The sequence below is a fragment of the Rhinopithecus roxellana genome, chromosome 15 (assembly GCF_007565055.1).
Source record: "Rhinopithecus roxellana isolate Shanxi Qingling chromosome 15, ASM756505v1, whole genome shotgun sequence".
NCBI classification, from domain to species: Eukaryota; Metazoa; Chordata; class Mammalia; order Primates; family Cercopithecidae; genus Rhinopithecus; species Rhinopithecus roxellana.
Window position 1 is genome coordinate 123,740,812 of NC_044563.1, and position 20,088 is coordinate 123,760,899.

The window sequence follows — 20,088 nt, forward strand, 5'->3', positions numbered from 1 at the left end:
ACACAGGCTGATTCCATTATCTTTGCTCTTGTGAACACTGCTGCAATAGACATACAAGTGTGGGTATTTTTTTATAATGATTTATCTCCCTTTGAGTAGGTGCCTAGTAATGGGATTGCTGAAACAAATGATAGTTCTACTTTTAGTTTTTTGAGAAATCTCCATACCATCTTCCATAGAGGTTGTACCAATTTACATTCCCCTCAACAGGGCAGAAGAGTTCCCTTATCTCCACATCCTCACAAGCATCTGTTATTTTTTTTTTTTATTTTATTTTTAATAGTAGCCATTCTGGCTGGGGTAAGAAAATATATCATTGTGGTTTTAATGTCCATTTTTCAGATGATTAGTGATGTTTAACATTTTTTCATTTACCTGTTGACCATTTGTACATCCTCTTTTGAAAGATATCTATTCATATCCTTTGCCCACTTTTTAGTGGGATTATTTGTTGTTGTTGCTGAATTGAGTTCTTTGTATATTCTTGGATATTAGACCCTTGACAAATGCATATTTTGCAAATATTTTCTCACACTGTACAGGTTGTCTGTTTACTGTTTATTATATCTTTTGCTGCACAGAAGCTTTTTAGTTTAATTTACTGCCATTTGTTTTTGTTTTTATTGCTCAGGCCTTTGAGGTCTTAGTAATGAACTCTTTGTCTAGATCAATGTCCAGAAGAGTTTTCCCTAGGTTTTCTTCTAGGGATTTTATAGCTTCAGGTCTTACATTTAAGTCTTTAATCCGTCTTAAGTTGATTTTTGTGTATGTTGAGAGATATGGGTCTAGTTTCATACTTATTCTGCACAGGGCAAACCAATTTTCCCAGCACCATTTACTGAAAAGGGTACCCTTTCCCCAGTGTATGTTCTTGTCAACTTTGTCAGTTGATTGTAAATATGTGGCTTTATTTCTGTATTTCCTGTTCTGTTCCATTGATCTGTATGTCTATTTTTTTATGTCAGTACCATGCTATTTTGGTTACCATAGCCTTTTTAGTATAATTTGAAGTCACATAATCAGATGCCTGCAGCTTTGCAGCTTTGGGTTTTTTTGTTTGTTTTTGCTTAGGATTTCTTTGGCTATTAAGGCTCCTTTTTGGTTCCATATGAATTTTAAGACTGTTTGTTCTAATTCTGTGAAAAACGCTGTTGGTATGTTAATAGAGATTACAATCAACCTGCAGATTACTCTGGCCAGTACGGTAATTTTATTGATATGAAGTCTTCTGATCTATAAGCATGGGATGTTTTTCCATTTATTTGTGTCCATCAACAATTTCTTTCACAGGTGCTTTATAGTTTTCCTTGTAGAGATCTTTCACCTCCTTGGTTAAATATATTCCTAGGTATTATTTTTTATAGCTATTGTAAATGGGATTGCCTTCTTGACTTCATTCTCAGCTACATTGTTATCAATGTATAGAAATACTACTGATTTTTGTACATTAGTTTTGTATCCTGAAAATTTAGTGAATTTTTTTAAACAAATGAAAATGCAAATACAGCATACTCAAACCTGTAAAATACAGCAAAAACAATGCTAAGAGAGAATTTTATAGCATTAAATGCCTACGTCAACAAAGTAGAAAAATAACAAATGAATAATAATCTGTACCTCAAGAAACTAGAAAAGCAAGAAGAAACCAACTTGAAATTAGCAGAAGAAAAGAGAGATCAGGGCAGAATAAATTGAGACACCTCCCCAAAAAATACTAAAGATCAATAAAATAAAAAGTTGACTCTGAAAAGATAAACAAGATCGATAAACTGCTAGCTAAATTACCCAAGAGATAAGATCCAAACAAACAAAATCAGAAATGTAAAAGCAGACATTACAACTGATATCACAGAAATACAAAAGAGCATCAGAGACTATGATGATCAACTACATGCTCACAAAATAGAAAACCTAGAGGAAATGGATATATTCCTAGAAACATAAAACGTTCCAAGATTGAACCACTGACCTTTCTTCCCTTTTTAACTCTTCTAAATCAGAATCTAAGTATTTAAGCATGCTAAAGATTCTTCTATTTTGAAAATTTGTCTGGCATACACATCCCCTTGCCATCACAGTAACTACTAAACTTCATGAATAAATCACATACAGAAGAGAAGAAAGATATAAAGATATAATGATTTTATTAAACAGTAACTGACAACTGATAATGTGTGAGGTGTCAAATTATGACTGATATTCAGGATATAACCTTGGTTAATGTAAACTGGCAGAATGTGTTTTTCTAATTAGCAAAATTTTTCAAATAGCTAAAGGTTTACCATTTAAGTATAAAAACATTTCTTTTGTAGTCGTTTTGAAACAAAATATTCCCAAACAGTGTTACAAGCTTTCCTGCCTTTTAAAATACAATTAATGAAACTTTAATCTTTTCCTGATAATACACAATAATTACTGTGATAATAATGTGTTTTAATTCAGGAACAGTGCTTCAGAATGTTAGGTGCATTCAAAATCAGAAATATAAAAGGAGACATTACAACTGATATCACAGAAATATAAAAGAGCATCAGTGACTATGATGATGAACTATATGCTCACAAACTGGAAAACCTAGGGACAATGGATACATTCCTGGAAACACAACCTCCCAAGATTGAACCATTGGCCTTTCTTCCCTTCCAGCAACTCCTCCAAATCAGAATTTAGCTTGGCCAGAATGTAACGCCAGTTGCTTCTATGCTAACTATATCAGCAAGAGTTACGTGGTTTTTTAGTTACCCATTTTTTTCCTTCATTATTTGTGCTCTCTATAAAGTCTGTTGTCAGTTCTTACTGCCATAAGCTCCTTGTGGTAGTCTGTTTCTTCACTTATAATTTGATGCTTTTATCATATTTCTTTTCTAAAACTGGATAACCAAGTACATTAGAATTATGTATAATATAAAAGTAGAGCTTCAGAGGCACCCTCTCTAGGTAATCAATAAATAATTGTTACATTTGGAACAAAAATAGAAAAGCTAGTCTACAATCCATAAACATTTGACTAGTATCAAGAGAAGAAACACAAAACGCCACACTTTTAAAACCATAATGACAAACCACAAAAAGAGACACATATGCTTGTCTTATTCTCTGGCCCACAGTGACATCCTAGCTAGAGGTAACTTTTTGAATACTGTCCCTTTTACTACTAATTCTCATTTGCATATTGCATTATTATGATGTCAAAATATTCACAATAACTTATTACTAGAAGCAAGTAAGGACACTGATTACATACATTTTCAAAATTAAGATTTAAAACCCAACCAAAGAAAATGATTCCAACAAGAAATTATTTTTCAAAGTGGAACTAGAGCCAACTGCTGACTTGATAAAGACACAGAAGAGCAAATAATGATGTATTAAGACAGCATAATTAAAACTGTGGTGTTAGTCTTCACCTTATGTATTTACACTACATGAAATATAGTATCACCTAGCTCTTTTACAAATAATTAAAACTAACTTTCAAGTGTTAGCTTTTTTTTTGGGACAAGATCTCACTCTGTAGCCCAGGCTAGAGTGTAGTGATGCAACTGTAATATTAGCTTTTTGATATGGTTAGAAATACATCCACATGTTTCAATTATTGACGTAACTACCAAATAAGCAGCCAACAAAGTCAACAGTCCTTTGATACTCAGCCTACTAATAATTAAATAACACATTAAGTTTAAGTTCTGGGAAAAATCGCAAGTAAAATACATCCTACTACAGGAACTCTCAGGTGACTGTATTTCTAAAAGTTGTTCTTCTTTTAAATCATGTACCACTGCAATGCTAAAAAGTCAGCAGCTAAACAGATATGCTTAATAAGTCATGCTAACTAACCAAGCCTGTTTAAAAAAGAGGGGAGGGGAGTAAGACAAGATACACCAATGTAATTCCATTAAATAGTATTAAAATCTTGTGAGTTACCATGACATGAGAACCAAATTCTTTCACTTCCAGATTATCTGAGTCCCTTAAGTTTGCTTCTTGTCTTCCTTGTTCCTCACAAAACATTTGAGAATTAAAACCAACATATTAGAGAGAGAAGTTTATGGCACAAGAATGAGTCATTCTTTCGCAAGTGATTGTTTCTTCAAGGGGAAAAAAAAAACAAACCATCAGCATGGCCTGGGAAAAGAGAAGAAATCACTGAGGTTGAGTCACGGAATTGAGAAAACCTGATCTTAAACACTGAAAATGGAAGTGGATATTTCAGATGCCATAAATAGCATGAGATCTGACCTGTTAGCAACCAAAATCTAGGACAGTTTTTAATTCTACACTCTCTTACCATCTAAGTAAATAAAAATAAACTTTAATGTTGGCTTTGACAAACAGGTAGCAATAGAATTTTGTATGTCCAAAAGAATCGGGAGCATTATAAGTAAATCCCATCATCTTTGTTTTGTAATATAGATAATTTAACATCAAACTACTGCGAGTACTTATTTTTTTCATTTTAGTCTGTACAATACCTTTAATAAAACTATTTAACAAAAATTATTCTTTTCTGAGAAAATTGCTCTTTCACGATTTTAAGATTTCTAGTTTTGTGGGGTTTTTTTTTTGTTTTGTTTTGTTTTGTTTTGCTTTGTTTTGTTTTGTTTTTTGAGATGGGAGTCTGGCACTGTCGCCCAGGCTGGGGTGCAGTGTCGCGATCCTGGCTCACTGCAAGCTCCGCCTCCCGGGTTCACACCATTCTCCTGCCTCAGCCTCCCGTGTAGCTGGGACTACAGGCGCCCGCCACCATGCCCAGTTAAGTTTTTGTATTTTTAGTACAGACAGGGTTTCACCAAGTTAGCCAGGATGGTCTTGATCTCCTGAGCTCATGATCCACCCACTTTGGCCTCCCAAAGTGCTGGGATTACAGGCGTGAGCCACCACGCCCGGCCTCTAGTTTCTATCTTTAGTGTTAATGGGTCATGTATATTATGCCAAGATGTATAAAAATCCTAATTCCTACCTGAATTCCTTGATAGAAAAGAGACAAAGATAGGAATTAGAAGCAGGACTCAAGACTATTCTCCCATATGACATTGACTTACGTTTAATTTTATGTATTCAATATTTAAAGTAAGGCATGAATTACACACTGATTTTTTTTAAAGGTGCTATTAAAACATTGCTAATTTTATTCAGGCAAGCTAATAATATGCTCATGCCATTTGTTAAGCATCTGAGGTTCTAGTTATACACTAAAATATACTGAAAGAATATCATTATTTTTGAAATTTAAAAACGTTTATATTCAATTCTTGATTCTGTGCACTACAAATTAATCACATGTTCCAGGAAACCTGCCCCAGGATCTGACTGTCCCTGTGACCGCAGTTCTAGATGATAAAACCTGAAGATGACAATTTCTTCACAGCTCATTGTTGCCATCATTTTGAAATTCTTAAAAAGTGATCTCTACCCGAAAGAAGTGGAGAAAGTCAACAAAAAAGGACAACAAAAATAAGAGATGAAAGACAGTCCCCCGACCTCCATGTCCAAGACATCATTTTATTCATCATCCTTTTTTTGTGCTTGTTTTGTAAATATTATTGTTGCAAAATCAAAACCACGGACATCAATGGGAACAACAGAATATATCTAAACTTTCTAAGCAATTTTGTATAATAGTGAAAGGGCGGTTTCTGGAATTCCATGCACTTGACTTCAAGTCTCAAATATGAGATTCCAGAAAACAAATATTTATTAAATGCTATTATGTGTTAATGACTACACTAGATAGGATATATTGGTGAGCCAATCATATGAAAGCTTACAGAATAGTGGGAAAGACACTAACTAAAGCATTACTCAAAGAACTGTCAAGTTATAGCTGTGATGGCAATTTGAGATGTTAGGTAAAGCCTTCCCAGAAAAAGTTAGGATGAAGATAAGATTTGTATGAATCTTCTGTTTAATCAACTAGATAAAAAGAGATAAAAGGTGGCAAAAAAAAAAAAAAAGTGGAAACAGCATATGCAGTTTGTGGCAGGAGAAAGCACATTAATTTGAGAAACTGAATGAAAGTCAACATGGATGGACCAGCAGAACCAAAACAAAAGGGTGTGATTCAAGATGAGGATACAGAGATAACAACCAGGCCATTCGAGGTCTTGTTAGGCCACATTTTAAAATGTGGTCTTCAGCCTAACAGCAACAAAATACCGTTCAAACTGTTTTAACCTAGGGACTAAAGGATGAGATGTACATTTTGAACAAAAAATTATTCTGGTTTCAGGGAGATAAGAGTTAAGAAAGAAGTGGAAGAGGATAAGAACGAATGCTAGAAAACTAGTTAGAAGGCTATTTCATAGACCAGATAAGAAACAAAGATAGCATGGATACAAAGAGAAGTAGATTGGGCGTAGGAAGACAAGAATGGTGACAGATTGGATGTGGAGAATAAAGGAGAGATCTTTCTCCCTCATCTGATAACTACTAGCTTTCTAATCTAGGTTAGATAGTAGTACTACACAATGATATAGGAAATACTGAAAATAAGCCAGATTCGTTAAAGAGATACGTGATCATGGGCAAGTTACTGTATATCTCTGAGCATCAGTTTTTATTATATGTGGTTAATTATACCACTGCTGAGAGACAATTATAAGTATTATGGTATGTAAAGGGTCTGGCACCTAGCAAGTCCTCAAAAATTTGTAGTTATTACTATTTTCTCCAGATTCTCCCAAGATTGTGTTTTCAAATGAGGCAATTTTTTGCTTCCTGGCCCTTATTTGGGACATCTGGCAATATATGGAGACATTTTTGGGTGTCACAACTTAGGGTGAGAGGGGTTGCTACTGGTATTTACTGGCCAGAGGCCAGGGATGCTACAAAACCTTCTATGGTTCACAGACAGTCATTCCACAACAAAGACTTAGCCAGCCCAAAATAGCAATAGTGCTAAGGCTGTGAAGCCATGCTCCTGAGGGATTCTGACTCTGATAATTGCACATGAAAAGTTATTTTGCATCCACTAATGATAACAACCATCCACATGAGTTAGGGAGTTAAACTGATTTATTACTGATAGTCTGTTCAGTTTCCAAATTCAAGCCTGGTTATAGAAGTTACCAGAAGTGAATTCATAACCTAAATTCTAAACATACAAAAATATTAATGTCTTCTAACCATGAAAGCTAATTTGTTTTCCCATTTTGATGTCTGCATAAAGAAAAACCTGAAATACTACAAACTGTCATTTTTTTAAGAACCAGATACTCAGATCCTTGAAAAAACCTCTATGAAAACTAGAGGCTTTTTTAGTGTCATTCTGTAGAAAAAAAAAAAAATGGTTTGCAATGAATCTATTTAATTAGTGCTGCATTATTACACAACGATTACCAACAATGAAAAACAGACTGCAGTCTAATTCTTACAAAACCATTTCAAATTTTATGACAATGTTTATTAAGTCAAAATTTTAATCAAAACTGTGAAACTATCCTTCAAGCTCCAAGCCCTTAAATCCAATGGAAATAGATGAATTCGTTGATTAAATATAAACTTCATATCATCTTGGACTCTATGGACAGTGAAGCTATTAAACCAGTATGCTCAACTATCAACAATTTAAACTTTAATTAAAATCTGTGAGAATTGTCCAACAGAACTCATAAAATCTCACCAGGGTCAAGAACTGGGACCTGATCACAACTGATACCACTTCTCACCAAGGATAGCTTTTACAAAAAATAAAACAAAATAAAAATAAGTGTGGGCAAAAATGTGGAGACACTGTTGGAACCTACATGCATTGCTAGTGGGAGTGTAAAATTGTTCAAACTGTGGGAAATAGCTTGGTGGTTCCTCAAAAAGTTAAACATACGGTTACCATATGGTCTAGCAATTCCATGTCTAGATATTAATATATACCCAAACAAATTGAAAGCAGACACTTATACACCAATGTTCATAAGAGCATTATTCACATAGCCAAAAGATGGAAGCAACCCAAGTGTCCATGAATGGAGTCTTTAAATGTGTTATATACATATAATAGAGTTATTCAGCCTTAAAAAGCAACGAAATTCTGAAACATGCTAAATACTTGGAAAACTTGAAAACATTATGTTAAGTGAAATAAATCAGATACAAAAGGACACGTATTATATGATTCTACTTATCATTAATTACCTAGAACAGGCAAATTCACAGAGACAGAAAGAGGTGACCAGGAGGTTGGGGTAGATGGGAGTGAGCAGGACAGTGGGAAGGAGAACTACTGTTCAATGGGTATAGAGCTTCTGTTTGAGATAATGAAAAAATGTTCTGGAAATGGATAGTGGTGATGGTTGCAAAATATTGTCAATTTATTAATACTTAATGCCACTGAATTGTATATTATAAATGGTTAAAATGGTAAATTTTATGTTACGTATATTTCATCATAAAAAAACCCAACTAGGACCTGAACTAAAAAACATTAAATAAATTCTTCTCGTGATCCCTCCTTCTTCCCACTCCCCTCACCCACAGGTGAGGTTCAGAAAAACAAAAATTATTTTGTTCAGCAGCTTGAACTGGATTCAAGCTTACATCTTTTGGAAAATGAATCAACTAAGTCAATATTTATCTTATTCAGTTCTATAAAAAGGCAAAATATCACATTTATTATTTTATGACATCCAAATTTCAAATTTCCTTGAGGGGATATCACAGGAACATATACATGATTTCACACGCTTGGATTGGTCTCCTCCAAAGATAATTTCACTGTGTATCTATTAAAGTCTGTGACAATGAAAATGACTACTATGAGAATTAAAATGACCAAGGGGTTGCTGCAGTAAGATGGCAATTTCAATATTCCTTACCTTATTCTAATCATACATTTAAGAATGGTATATCACTTAATCTCTCAAAATTTGAGATTATTACAGTTTACTGGGAATAAAATAGTAGGGGATTTCAACGGTATATTATTAGAGAAACATGTAATATGTATCTTAAAGATTACTTCCAGGGGAAGATATATTAAGCCTTAAGTGTTACAAACACAGAGAAAATAAATCAGTAAAAATACAAACACTTTATTAGACAATAAAATCATCTTTTTTTATAATTTAAGGTAAAATCCTAATTATTAGTCTTTTTTTCTCTCCCTTATCATTCCTCTCTTGTACCTTTCATTTTTCATCCCCTCCAGCCCATGATTAATGCTCTATTAGTACAAAAAGGATAAAATTACTGCCCACAGTGCTAACAAAATTAATGAGGAAAGATGTATATAGATCTCTTGAAGATGTGCCTGAGTTTATGTTGCCAAGGTAACACTGACGTCTTAAATTTTAAATGGAAGAGTTTATATTTAAAGAATGTTGGAGTCAATAGAATGTATTTTAAGAAAGAGCAAAGCATACACAGCTCATTATTCCCAAATACCAATAAATGATACATGGAAATTGGACAAAGACAATTAAATGTAGGTAACAGTCAACAACTATCCATTAACATGAGTCATTTGAATGACAGTATTGTTTAATGTGGACTGAAAAGTAAAGCTGAAGCTTCTGGTGCTGGCTTTTGCAACTCATTAGCTGTAGAGACTAGGAAAGTTACTTAGCCTTGCATAAGTCATTTCATTCTCTCAAAGTCTCAGTTCCCTCAGTTGTGAAAGTGAAAGGTGAAACAAGATTAGTAAGCTCCCTGTCCAAATCTAAAATTCTTTGGTTCTATGATTTCAAAGGAAGAAATTTCTTTGTCAAAAATAAGTTACTATATACCTATTAAGTTCTAGAACATAATAAAGTAACATAACATAGTAAACATACTAGCATATCTATGGTAAGAAAATTAGACCAACATACATTTCTGTGGTGTTATGAAATGCGTTGGTTTTCATTCACAGTTCCTGATTCATAACTCCCACAGCGATTGTTACAGTCTTGTATTATAATGTTGGGTATCTCAAGCCTCAGAGGCAGGCCTCAGGAAACAGTCTCTCTCCTGCCCTCCTTGGGGCAGGACTCTAATCTTCTCCTACCTTTTTTATTGTGGGTCTTAAGACCATCCCCAGAGAGGGTCACATCCTACGCAATGGGGGAAGGAATACTGAAGCCATGAAGCCTTCACAAAAACCCAAGAGGACTGGGTTTAGAGAGTTTCTGGATACCTGAACACGTGGTGGTTCCTGGAGGGTGGCACTCCCAGGGATGACAAGGAAGCTCTGCACCCTCATACCTTGCCCTACACGTCTCTTCACCTATATCCTTTGTGAGAACCTTTATAATAAACCAGTAAATGTAATTTAAGTGTTTCCCTGAATTCTGTGAGCTGCTCCAGCAAATTAATCGAACCCGAAGGGTGGGGGGGTCATGCAAACCCCAACTTGAAGCTGGGTGGTCAGAAGTTCTGGAAGCCCAGACTTGTGACTGGCAACAGTCTGGGCATCTGGGGGACAGATTTGGGGACTGAGCCCCCAACCTGTGGAATCAGACACTATCTCCAGGTAGACAGTGCTGGAGTTGAATGAGAGGACATCTTGCTGGTGTCCAATGCTCGGTGTGTGGAGAAAAAAATCCCACACATTTGGTCACAGAAGTCTTCTGTGTTGATGATTGTGATGTAAGAATAAAGGAAAAACAGTTTAGAAGAGAGTTTTTCTCACACATCTTTTTCAGGATATTTTTTATTCCCCTCTTTTCATTAATTATGTAGTACATATTCAAAAAAATCTGGAAAATATAGAAAGGATAAAAAACCATGACTCTTAATTCCCCTATAAAAAACACAATTAAGTTCATATTTGTCATGAGATATCTTTCTTGGTTTTGTTATAAGAAAGATATGCTATTAAAGTTTTAATGGTAAAACACACCTGGAAAGAACATAAACATAACCTGAATTTTGGAACTGCAAGAAAAGAATGGGCAGTAAAAATTAAATAAACAAATATAAGGTACTAATCAAAAATAAGGGCCAGGCACGGTGGCTCATGCCTGTAATCCCAGTACTTTGGGAGGCCGAGGCAGGCAGATCACGAGGTCAGGAGATCGAGACCATCCTGGCTAAGACAGTGAAATCCCGTCTCTACTAAAAATACAAAAAAATTAGCTGGGCGTGGTGGCGGGCGCCTGTAGTCCCAGCTACTCGGGAGGCTGAGGCAGGAGAATGGCGTGAACCCGGAAGGTGGAGCTTGCAGTGAGCTGAGATCACGCCACTGCACTCCAGCCTGGCGACAGAGCGAGACTCTGCCTCAAAAAAAAAAAAAAAAAAAAAGTAAAATACACATCAACAGCAAAAAGCAATAGGGCAGATCTAAATACTGAGCACAGGTAGTTTCAGACTTCTGTTCAACATGAAACCTTTCCTGTGCCCCTAGTTTAAATCAGGTCATCCAGGTGTTACTTCCAAAAGACTTTCACTTGTCTGTCACAGTTCTTTGTAAGTCCAAAATTACTGAACTATTTTTCATAGCTATTTATTTAGTGCTTCCTTTTCCCCCACTAGCCTAATAAGCTCCATAAAGTCAAGGATCATTTCTTCTTCATGTGCCAGTATGTCCCCAGTAGAACAAACACCTCATACACTGAATGAGTTCAATTAACATTTGTTGACTAAATAAATAAGCAGTCTTGTTCTATAAATTTATATCAACTATTCCTGAGTAGCTATTTTTCCCAAGGCCTAAGATCCATTTTCAGGGGAACTACTAAGTAAGAGAAATACAGGTTGAATATCACATACCCAAAATGCTTGGAACCAGAAGTGTTTCAGATGTTGAATTGTTTTGGATTTTAAAATGTTTACATATACATTCCATCTTGGGGATGGGACTTAAGTCTAAATTTGAAATTCATTTATGATTCATATATACCTAATACATATAGCCTGAAGGTAATTTTATACAATGTTTTAAATAGTACATGCAACCAAGTTTGTATATTCTGAACCATCAAAAAGCAAATGGGTCACTATTTTGGTGCCCCAAAAATTTTGAATTTTAATGCATTTCAGATTTCTAATTTTTGGATGAGGTATGTTCAACCTGTACCTAAATTCAAATACATTTGCATTGAAGGTTTTATGTCCGAATCCAGGGACTGAAAAACTACAACTTCCAGTCCACATCAGGCCATCCACATGTTTTTTGTTTTTTTGTTTTTTTGTTGTTTTTTTTGAGATGGAGTCTCGCTCTGTTGCCCAGGCTGAAGTGCAGTGGCACAATCTCAGCTCACTGCAAGCTCCACCTCCCGGGTTCACACCATTCTCCTGCCTCAGCCTCTCAAGCAGCTAGGACTACAAGTGCCTGCCACCACACCCGGCTAATTATTTTGTATTTTTAGTAGAGACGGGGTTTCACCATGTGAGCAAGGATGGTCTTGATCTCCCGACCTCGTGATCCGCCCACCTTGGCCTCCCAAAGTGCTGGGATTACCACCGCGCCCAGCCCATCCACGTGTTTTTGTAAATAAAGTTTTGTTGGAATATAGTCAAACACATTCATTTACATACTGTGTATGGCTGCTTTTATGCTACAACAGCAGTGCTGGTAATTCCAACAGAAAGCTAAAAATATTTACTATCTGGCCCTTTGCAAGAAACATTTGCCAACCTCTGTTTAATGACCTTAAACTAGACTAATGACTTTAAACTAATAACAAAAAGAAATGTAAAAAGTGTGCCAACCTCTGTCTAATGACTTTAAACTAGACAAATAACTTTAATAATAAAAAGAAACAAAGGATAATGAGCTTCTGTGGTCATTCACGAAAACATTTGACATAACTAAACTATATACCAGCAATATTACTATCAAAAATTCAATAACTTAGCTACTTTAGTTCATAAACTTATAAGAGTGAAAGGATTAATTAAGCACAGTATTCTTAGAAATGGCCAACACTTTAAATACTTTCTTTTTTTATAGGCTTTTAGTAACATTTCAAATTTTTAGCAGAGCTGATTTTAATCATTAAACATACAAAACAAATTGTTACTCTGCTGTAATTATTAGGCAGGATGAAGTAAAAATCCCAATGCAAAATCAGCATTTCCATAGCAACCTGTACTTCCATTGGCCCCACTGCACATAGGTAGGAATCGACACTGTTTGGTATATTTAGAAAAAACACCTCCATTAAATAATACAAAAAAAAAATTGCTTGGACAAAAATAACACATTTGTCAACATATTAACACAACACTGCTACAAATTCGATAATATATAAATTGGTGAATCAAAAAATTTTTTTAAAGTGTGGATTGAATGTGTATTATTAGCTGCACATTCAATAGTTTATCTAATTTGTAGGTTTACTAATGCTACCAGTTCTGGTTGATTCCTGCTGAAATTACCGGGTAATACCTAAATCATATAAAAAACAAAACAAGCATATATTTATAAATAATATAAAAAATGAACGAAAGGTGAGGAAGAAACATTTGAGTGCCTACTGTCTATCCTAGGAAGACTTCTCATAAATAGATTTTAATAGGAATGGTTTCATATAACTATTTAATCCAAAACAAGTCATCTTATAAAATTGGGACATTATTTTGTAAGTCAAAACTTTCTATTTCAGCTCATACAGACCAGAAATAGAAATTTAAGGGCCAGATGTCACTGGTAAATTTTTATATTCTAGCTTCTATAATGTTCTGGCTTAGTAAACTTCAATTAAAAAAAAAATCAAAAATGTAAAATGTTTAGGGAAAGTAATGAAGATGCAATTATTGCCAAATCAGCTAATATTAAATAAGCAATCCTATACAATACAGTAACCCCCCTTTATCTGTGGTTTCACTTCCTGTGACTGCAGTTACCTGCGGTCAACTGTGGTTCAAAAATATTAAAAAGAAAATTTCAAAAATAAACAATCCATAAGTTTTAGATTATGTGGCATTCTGAGTAGTGTGATGAAATATGCTGTTCTCTCCATGCCCCCAGAGGACATGAATCGGCCCTTTGTCCTGCACACCCACACTGTGTATGCTACCTGTCTGTCCATTTAGTTATTCAGTAGCCATCTCAGTTATGACTGACTGTTGCAGCATAAAAGAGTTTGTGTTCAAGTAACCCTTATTTTACTTAATAACAGCCTTAAATTCCAAGAGTAGCGATGCAGGCATATTGTTATACTTGTATTTTATGATTATTGTGGTTAATCTCTTACTATGTCTATCAATTATACTTTATAAGTTAAAATTTATCATAGGTATGTATGAATAGGAAAAAAACATAGCATACATACAGTTTGGTACCATCCACAGTTTCAGACATCCACCTAAACTCAAGTGATCGCCCCACCTCAGCTTCCTACGTGGCTGAAACTACAGATACGTACCACCACACTCAGCTGATTTTTTATTTTCTGTAGAGATAGGGGGGTCTCACTTTGTTGCCAAGACAGGTCTTGAACTCCTGGCCTCAAGTGATCCTCCCACCTTGGCCTCCCAAAGTGCTAGGATTACAGGTGTGAGCCACCACACCTGGCCCTTGTTCATTTTTCTACTACCAAATTTAAGAATCTACCTACATCTATATACTAATACTCTGCCTTTCCTCCTTATATAATTGATGGATGGTAATCAGCTCCCTTCTAAGGTCAATTCTTCTCAAATTCACTCTTGAACCCAACATAATCAGGCTTTTTTCCTTATTGGTCAAGAAAAAACCCATACTTTAAAGTCACCAGAAACCTCTACACTGCCAAATCCAGTGGCCATTTCCCATCTTCAAAGATTTTCCTCACCTCTTAGAAGCAGCTGACATAGTCATTCACAACCTCCTCTCTGTCTTCTGAAACACCACACCCTTGGTTTTCCTTCTGCCTCACTGGCTGCACTTCTCAGTTTTATTTGCTGAATCCTTTCTGTCCTCTCCAGGACACAGTCTTCAGACTCTCCTCATTAACAATTTCTTCAATCCCACTCCTTTAAATACTATTTAAATGCTAACACAGGGCCAGGCGCAGTGGCTCACGCCTGTAATCCCAGCACTTTGGGAGGCTGAGGCTGGCGGATCACAAGGTCAAGAGATAGAGACCAGCCTGTCCAAAGTGGTGAAATCCCGTCTCTACTACAAATACAAAAATTAGCTGGGCATGGTGATGCGCGCCTGTAGTCCCAGCTACTTGGGAGGCTGAGGCAGGAGAATCGCTTGAACCCAGAAGGTGGAGGTTGCATTGAGCCGGGATTGAGCCACTGCACTCCAGCCTGGTGACAGAGGGAGACTCTGTCTCAAAAAAAATAAAAATAAAAAAAGCTAACACATCCAAATCTATATGGGAGAGCCAGCATCTACCCAGAACTCCAGGGGCAGTCACCCCACACTACCATGTGACCGAGCATTTCATACTTCACACATCCATAACAGTATTCTTGATTTCCCACCCCCTCAAAATTTGTCCCTCCTGCAATTTTTCCCATTTCAATATATGGCACCAGGAATGCCCCAAATCCTGACACTTTTCACCAGTTTTACCACTGTAATTCATCCATGGCTCTATCTGAACTAATATAACACTCTCCTCCTAAGTGATCTCTTGCTTCCACTAATGCCTCTCTACATTGCCTTCTCAAAAGAGCAGCCAGAAAAATTCTGTCAAAAATATAAACCAAATCATGACACAGCCTTGCAAAAAAAAACAAAACAAAAACAAAAACAAAAAAACCTTCAAATGGCTCCCCATCATTAAAACAAATGTGAAAGTTATCCATGGCCTGTAAGACCCTACCTCAGCAGTTCCCAACCTTTTTGGCACGAAGGACCAGTTTCGTGGAAGACAATTTTTCCCCAGACAGGGCAGCAGGGGTGGTGGTCGGGGTGGGGCTGCTTTCAGGATGAAACTGTTACACCTCAGATCAACAGGCATTAGATTCTCATAAGCGGGTGTGTAACCTAGATCCCTCATATGTGTAATTCACAATAGGGTTCATGCTCCTATGAGAATCTTGCCACCGATCTGACAGGTGGTGGAAATTAGACAATGATACTGGCTGGCCTGCTCTGCACACCTCTTGCTGTGCAGCCCAGTTCCTAACAGGCCACAGACCAGTACCCATCCGTGGTCCAGGGATATGGACCCCCTGCCTTACATAATCTGACTTCTGTCTCCTATCTCATCTCTACTTCTCTTTCTCTTCCACCCTCTACTACCAGTCACACTTGTCTTTTTGCAGTTTCTTGATGTTCTTCAAGCTTGTCTTTGCTTCGGATCCTTTGCTGTTTCTTCTACTTGAAATAATCTTCCCTCAGATATTCACAAGGACCCCTCGCTCACTTTTTTCAGTCTGATGAAACATCACCTATACAGACAGACTTTCCCTCAACACTCTGTTGAAAATATCATCCCAGTTCCTTCTACTTTGCTTCATTTTCTACAAAACTATTTTCAATTTTATAATATATTGTTATATAGTTTATATATTTGTTCACTTTTTCATCCACTAGAAATATAAGCACCTGAGAGCACAAATATTGACTTAATTGCTTCTATGTATCCCTCAACTAAAATGGCATCTGAGACTAATTAAGTGTTCAATAATAACTGCTGAATTGATAAATGGCTATACAATTTTTTTTTTTTTGAGACAGAATCTTGCTCTGTCGTCCAAGCTGGAGTGCAGTGGTATGATCTCAGGTAAACACAAGCTCCACCTCCTGAGTTCAAGCGATTCTCCTGCCTCAGCCTCCCGAATAGCTGGGACTACAGATGCGTGCCACTATGCCCGGCTAATTTTGTATTTTTAGTAGATACAAAATTTCACTATGTTGGCCAGCCTGGTCTTGAACTCCTGACCTCATGATCCACCCACCTAGGCCTCCCAAATTGCTGGGATTACAGGGGTGAGCCACTGCACCCAGCGCTATTACAATTTTTAAGAAGGATTTTTCTTTAACTTGGTTTATGATTCATAAACTTGAATGGTTTATAAGATTACTAAAACTATTTAATTCAGACTTCATACACAGAGGTACCACTTTTGAAAAGGAAACTAACAAAAATATGTCTTCCTTTTTTCTGCATTAAAATTCCAGACCCTAGGAAATTTCTGGCATTTTTTCCAAAGTAAACAGAAGTAAAATTATCTTAATGGGCTAAATGTAAGATCTCATGTAACTCAAAAAGCCATTTCCATTTAAACTCAATTTTACTTTACTGCCCTCTTCCCCAACACATACATACACACACAGATATCTTGGTTACTTTATTTTAGTTTTCATTAAGTTTAATTTTTTACCAGGTAACATACTTACATAATTGTGTGAATCTTAAAGGTTAAAAAAATAAAAGATTGTAAGTCTGAAAAGAAACAGTGAAAAGTCTCCCCATCCCATGGCTATATCTCAGTGAGTCAGTTCAAACTCCCACTACCAAAAAGTAACCATTGTTATTATAGGGTGGAAGTTGGGCATTTTTTTGTTTAAAAAGTCACACAGGAAATATCTGCAGCTTTATGGACTACCACTCTCTGTCACAACTACTCAATTCAGCCATTATAGAGTGAAGGCAGCCTTAGATAATATGTAAATACGTGTAGAGTAGTACTTCAATAAAACTTAATTTGCAAATATGGGCAGTAGGCTGAATTTTTCCCATGGGGGTCACAGTTTGCCAAAACCTGTTACAGAATAGTTTAAATACCAATGTCTCTTTTATAAAAAATGCTAATGGTAGTGTTTGGAAGAGACTTCAGTGGAAGAGACTGCAACAAAGAATGCTATTTGAAACAAAAATTCATCCTACCCGTAATGATGTATCAAAATGATATACATTTTCATATAAATAGATTTAAGATTATTCCCAGATGCCTCTCCATAATTCATAATATATTAGTGCAAATAATTTCTTTTTTTTTTTCTTTTCTTTTTTGAGACCAGAGTCTTGCTCCCTTACCGGGCTGGAGTGCAGTGGTGTGATCTTGGCTCACTGCAACCTCCACCTCCTGGGTTCAAGCCATTCTCCTGTCTCGGCCTCCCAAGTAGCTGGGATTACAGGCGCCCACCACCACACCCAGCTAATTTTTGTATTTTTAGTAGAGATGGGGTTTCACCATGTTGGCCAGGATGGTCTCAATCTCCTGACCTCGTGATCTGCCCGCCTCGGCCTCCCAAAGTGCTGGGATTACAGGCATGAGCCACCGCGCCCAGCCCAGTGCAAATATTTTCTTCTACCTCTTCATGGCACAATTATGAAGAATTGGAGGAACGCTAAGGCAAGACGGAGTGGTAACCTAACTATCGGCGCACTGTCAATCATTAACTCTGGCTTAACATTTTCTCTTAAATGGTAGATCAAATGTATAATTAAAATCTCCACAGAATGCATTAAATAAATAAACCATAGTCTATATTTAAAAACAAACAAAATTTCAAATGTCTATTTCTCAACCAGATCAATTCCAAAATGCATGTTTCTAATAAGTCTTACAAAGGATTTAATTTAATAAAATGAACCAAGATTAGAGAGAATCGGATCTCTCCAAAAAGCAGATCCCTGTTACACTGAATAACCAGCTTCTCAAAATTCAGAGGTATCCTAGGAATATATCTTACCTTAGATGCCATTCTCGTAAAGAGCTTGTTTTGATTTTCTGCTGTTCCCATCTTTTCATTTTTGACTAAATCATTTAGGCTCAGATTATCATCATCATGAAAGTATCTGACCCTTTCTTTTTCCTCATGGGTTGAAACCTATGACAAAATTAACATTATTAATTTAATGAAAACATGAGTCTCTGAAGTATTTAATAGATTACATAAAAATCTGATGTTAAATGTAAAAATCCCACTATGTAATCACAACCTTTCCTTCCAGTTTATCCCTAGTCTGCCAGCTTCCATGTAAAAAAACTTCCATTAGAATTACACTCCCTACTTCTGCCTCTTTACTCTCCTCTTCCCCAGGGATAGAAGCATGGCATTATCTGCTTTATGAGTTTTGATGAAAGAGCAAAACTGCTCTACCCCTTCTTCTCTCTTTGCTGCTCTTCTCCTTATAGTTAAAATTCCTTACCACTGTGGTGGGAAGACTGAAGGTATCCAGAGATGGAGTAAGTATATCAAAAACAGAGGTGAAGTATTAGCAAATCCACTGCTATGAATTTAATGATTATGTTGCCCCAAAATTCACATGTTGAAATCTCAATAAGAAGGTATTAAGACACAAGGTCTTTGGGAGGTAACTGGGCTATGAGCATGAAGTACTCAGAAATGGGATCAGAACCTGTGATGGTTAATACTGAGTGTCAACTTGATTGGACTGAAGGATGCAAAGTATTGTTCCTGGGTGTGTCTGTGAGGGTGTTGCCAAAAGAGATTAACATTTGAGTTAGTGGACTGGCAGTTAGTGGGGAGGCAGACACACCCTCAGCATGGGGGACCATCTAATCAGCTGCTAGGGTGGCTAAAAGATGTTGAAAGAACTTGACTCGCTGAGTCTTCTGGCCTTCATCTTTCTCTCACGCTGGATGCTTCCTGCCCTCAAACATCAGACTCCAAGTTCTTCAGTTTTTGGACTCTTGGACTTATACCAATGGTTTGCCAGGGATTCTTGGGCCTTCGGCCACAGACTGAAGGCTGCACTGTCAGCTTCCCTACTTTTGAGGTTTTGGGACTTGGACTAGCTTCTTTGCTCCTCAGCTTGCAGATGGCCTGTGTAGGACTTTACCTTGTGATTATGTGAGTCAACACTCCTTAATAAACTCCCCTTCATATATGCATCTATCCTCTTAGTTCTGTCTCTCTAGGGAACCCTGACTAATACAGTACCTCTATTAAAAGACATGAGTGTTTGTTCTCTCTCTCTTTTCTCTGTCATTTGATTAAACAAGAAGACTATCATCTACAAACCCAGAAGCATGCCCTAATCAGACAATGAAGCTGCCAGCACCCTAATCTTGGACTTCTCAGTCTCCAGAACTGTGAGAAACAAATTTCAGTTGTTTAAGCCATCCAGTCTATGTTATAATAGCCCGAACTAAGACACCAACTTCAAATTATTAAACCCTTGTTCTGTAAACAGCTTTATCAAAAGCAAAGCTGATATTCTGGTCTCCATCTAATTCAGATGTTCCTATCAGTTGGTTCCATACCCAGGTGCGGAACAGAAAAATACTATTTATTTCCTCCCAAATCAAATCTTACCA

At 36.5% G+C, this 20,088-nt stretch overlaps 1 protein-coding gene across 4 annotated transcripts in view; it reads right to left on the minus strand.

Annotated features, from left to right (window-relative positions):
• Positions 1 to 20,088, minus strand: part of CWF19L2 (CWF19 like cell cycle control factor 2) — a 176,249-nt gene that overhangs the window by 86,588 nt on the left and 69,573 nt on the right. For all 4 annotated transcript variants that reach the window (XR_004053602.1, XM_030917958.1, XM_030917960.1 and 1 more), the window contains one exon: positions 18,497 to 18,634. Coding sequence is in view for 3 of the 4 variants with exons in the window: in XM_030917958.1 (XP_030773818.1) it covers positions 18,497 to 18,634 (138 nt within the window). In the remaining variant the exon portion in view is untranslated. The remainder of the gene's footprint in view (positions 1 to 18,496; positions 18,635 to 20,088) is intronic.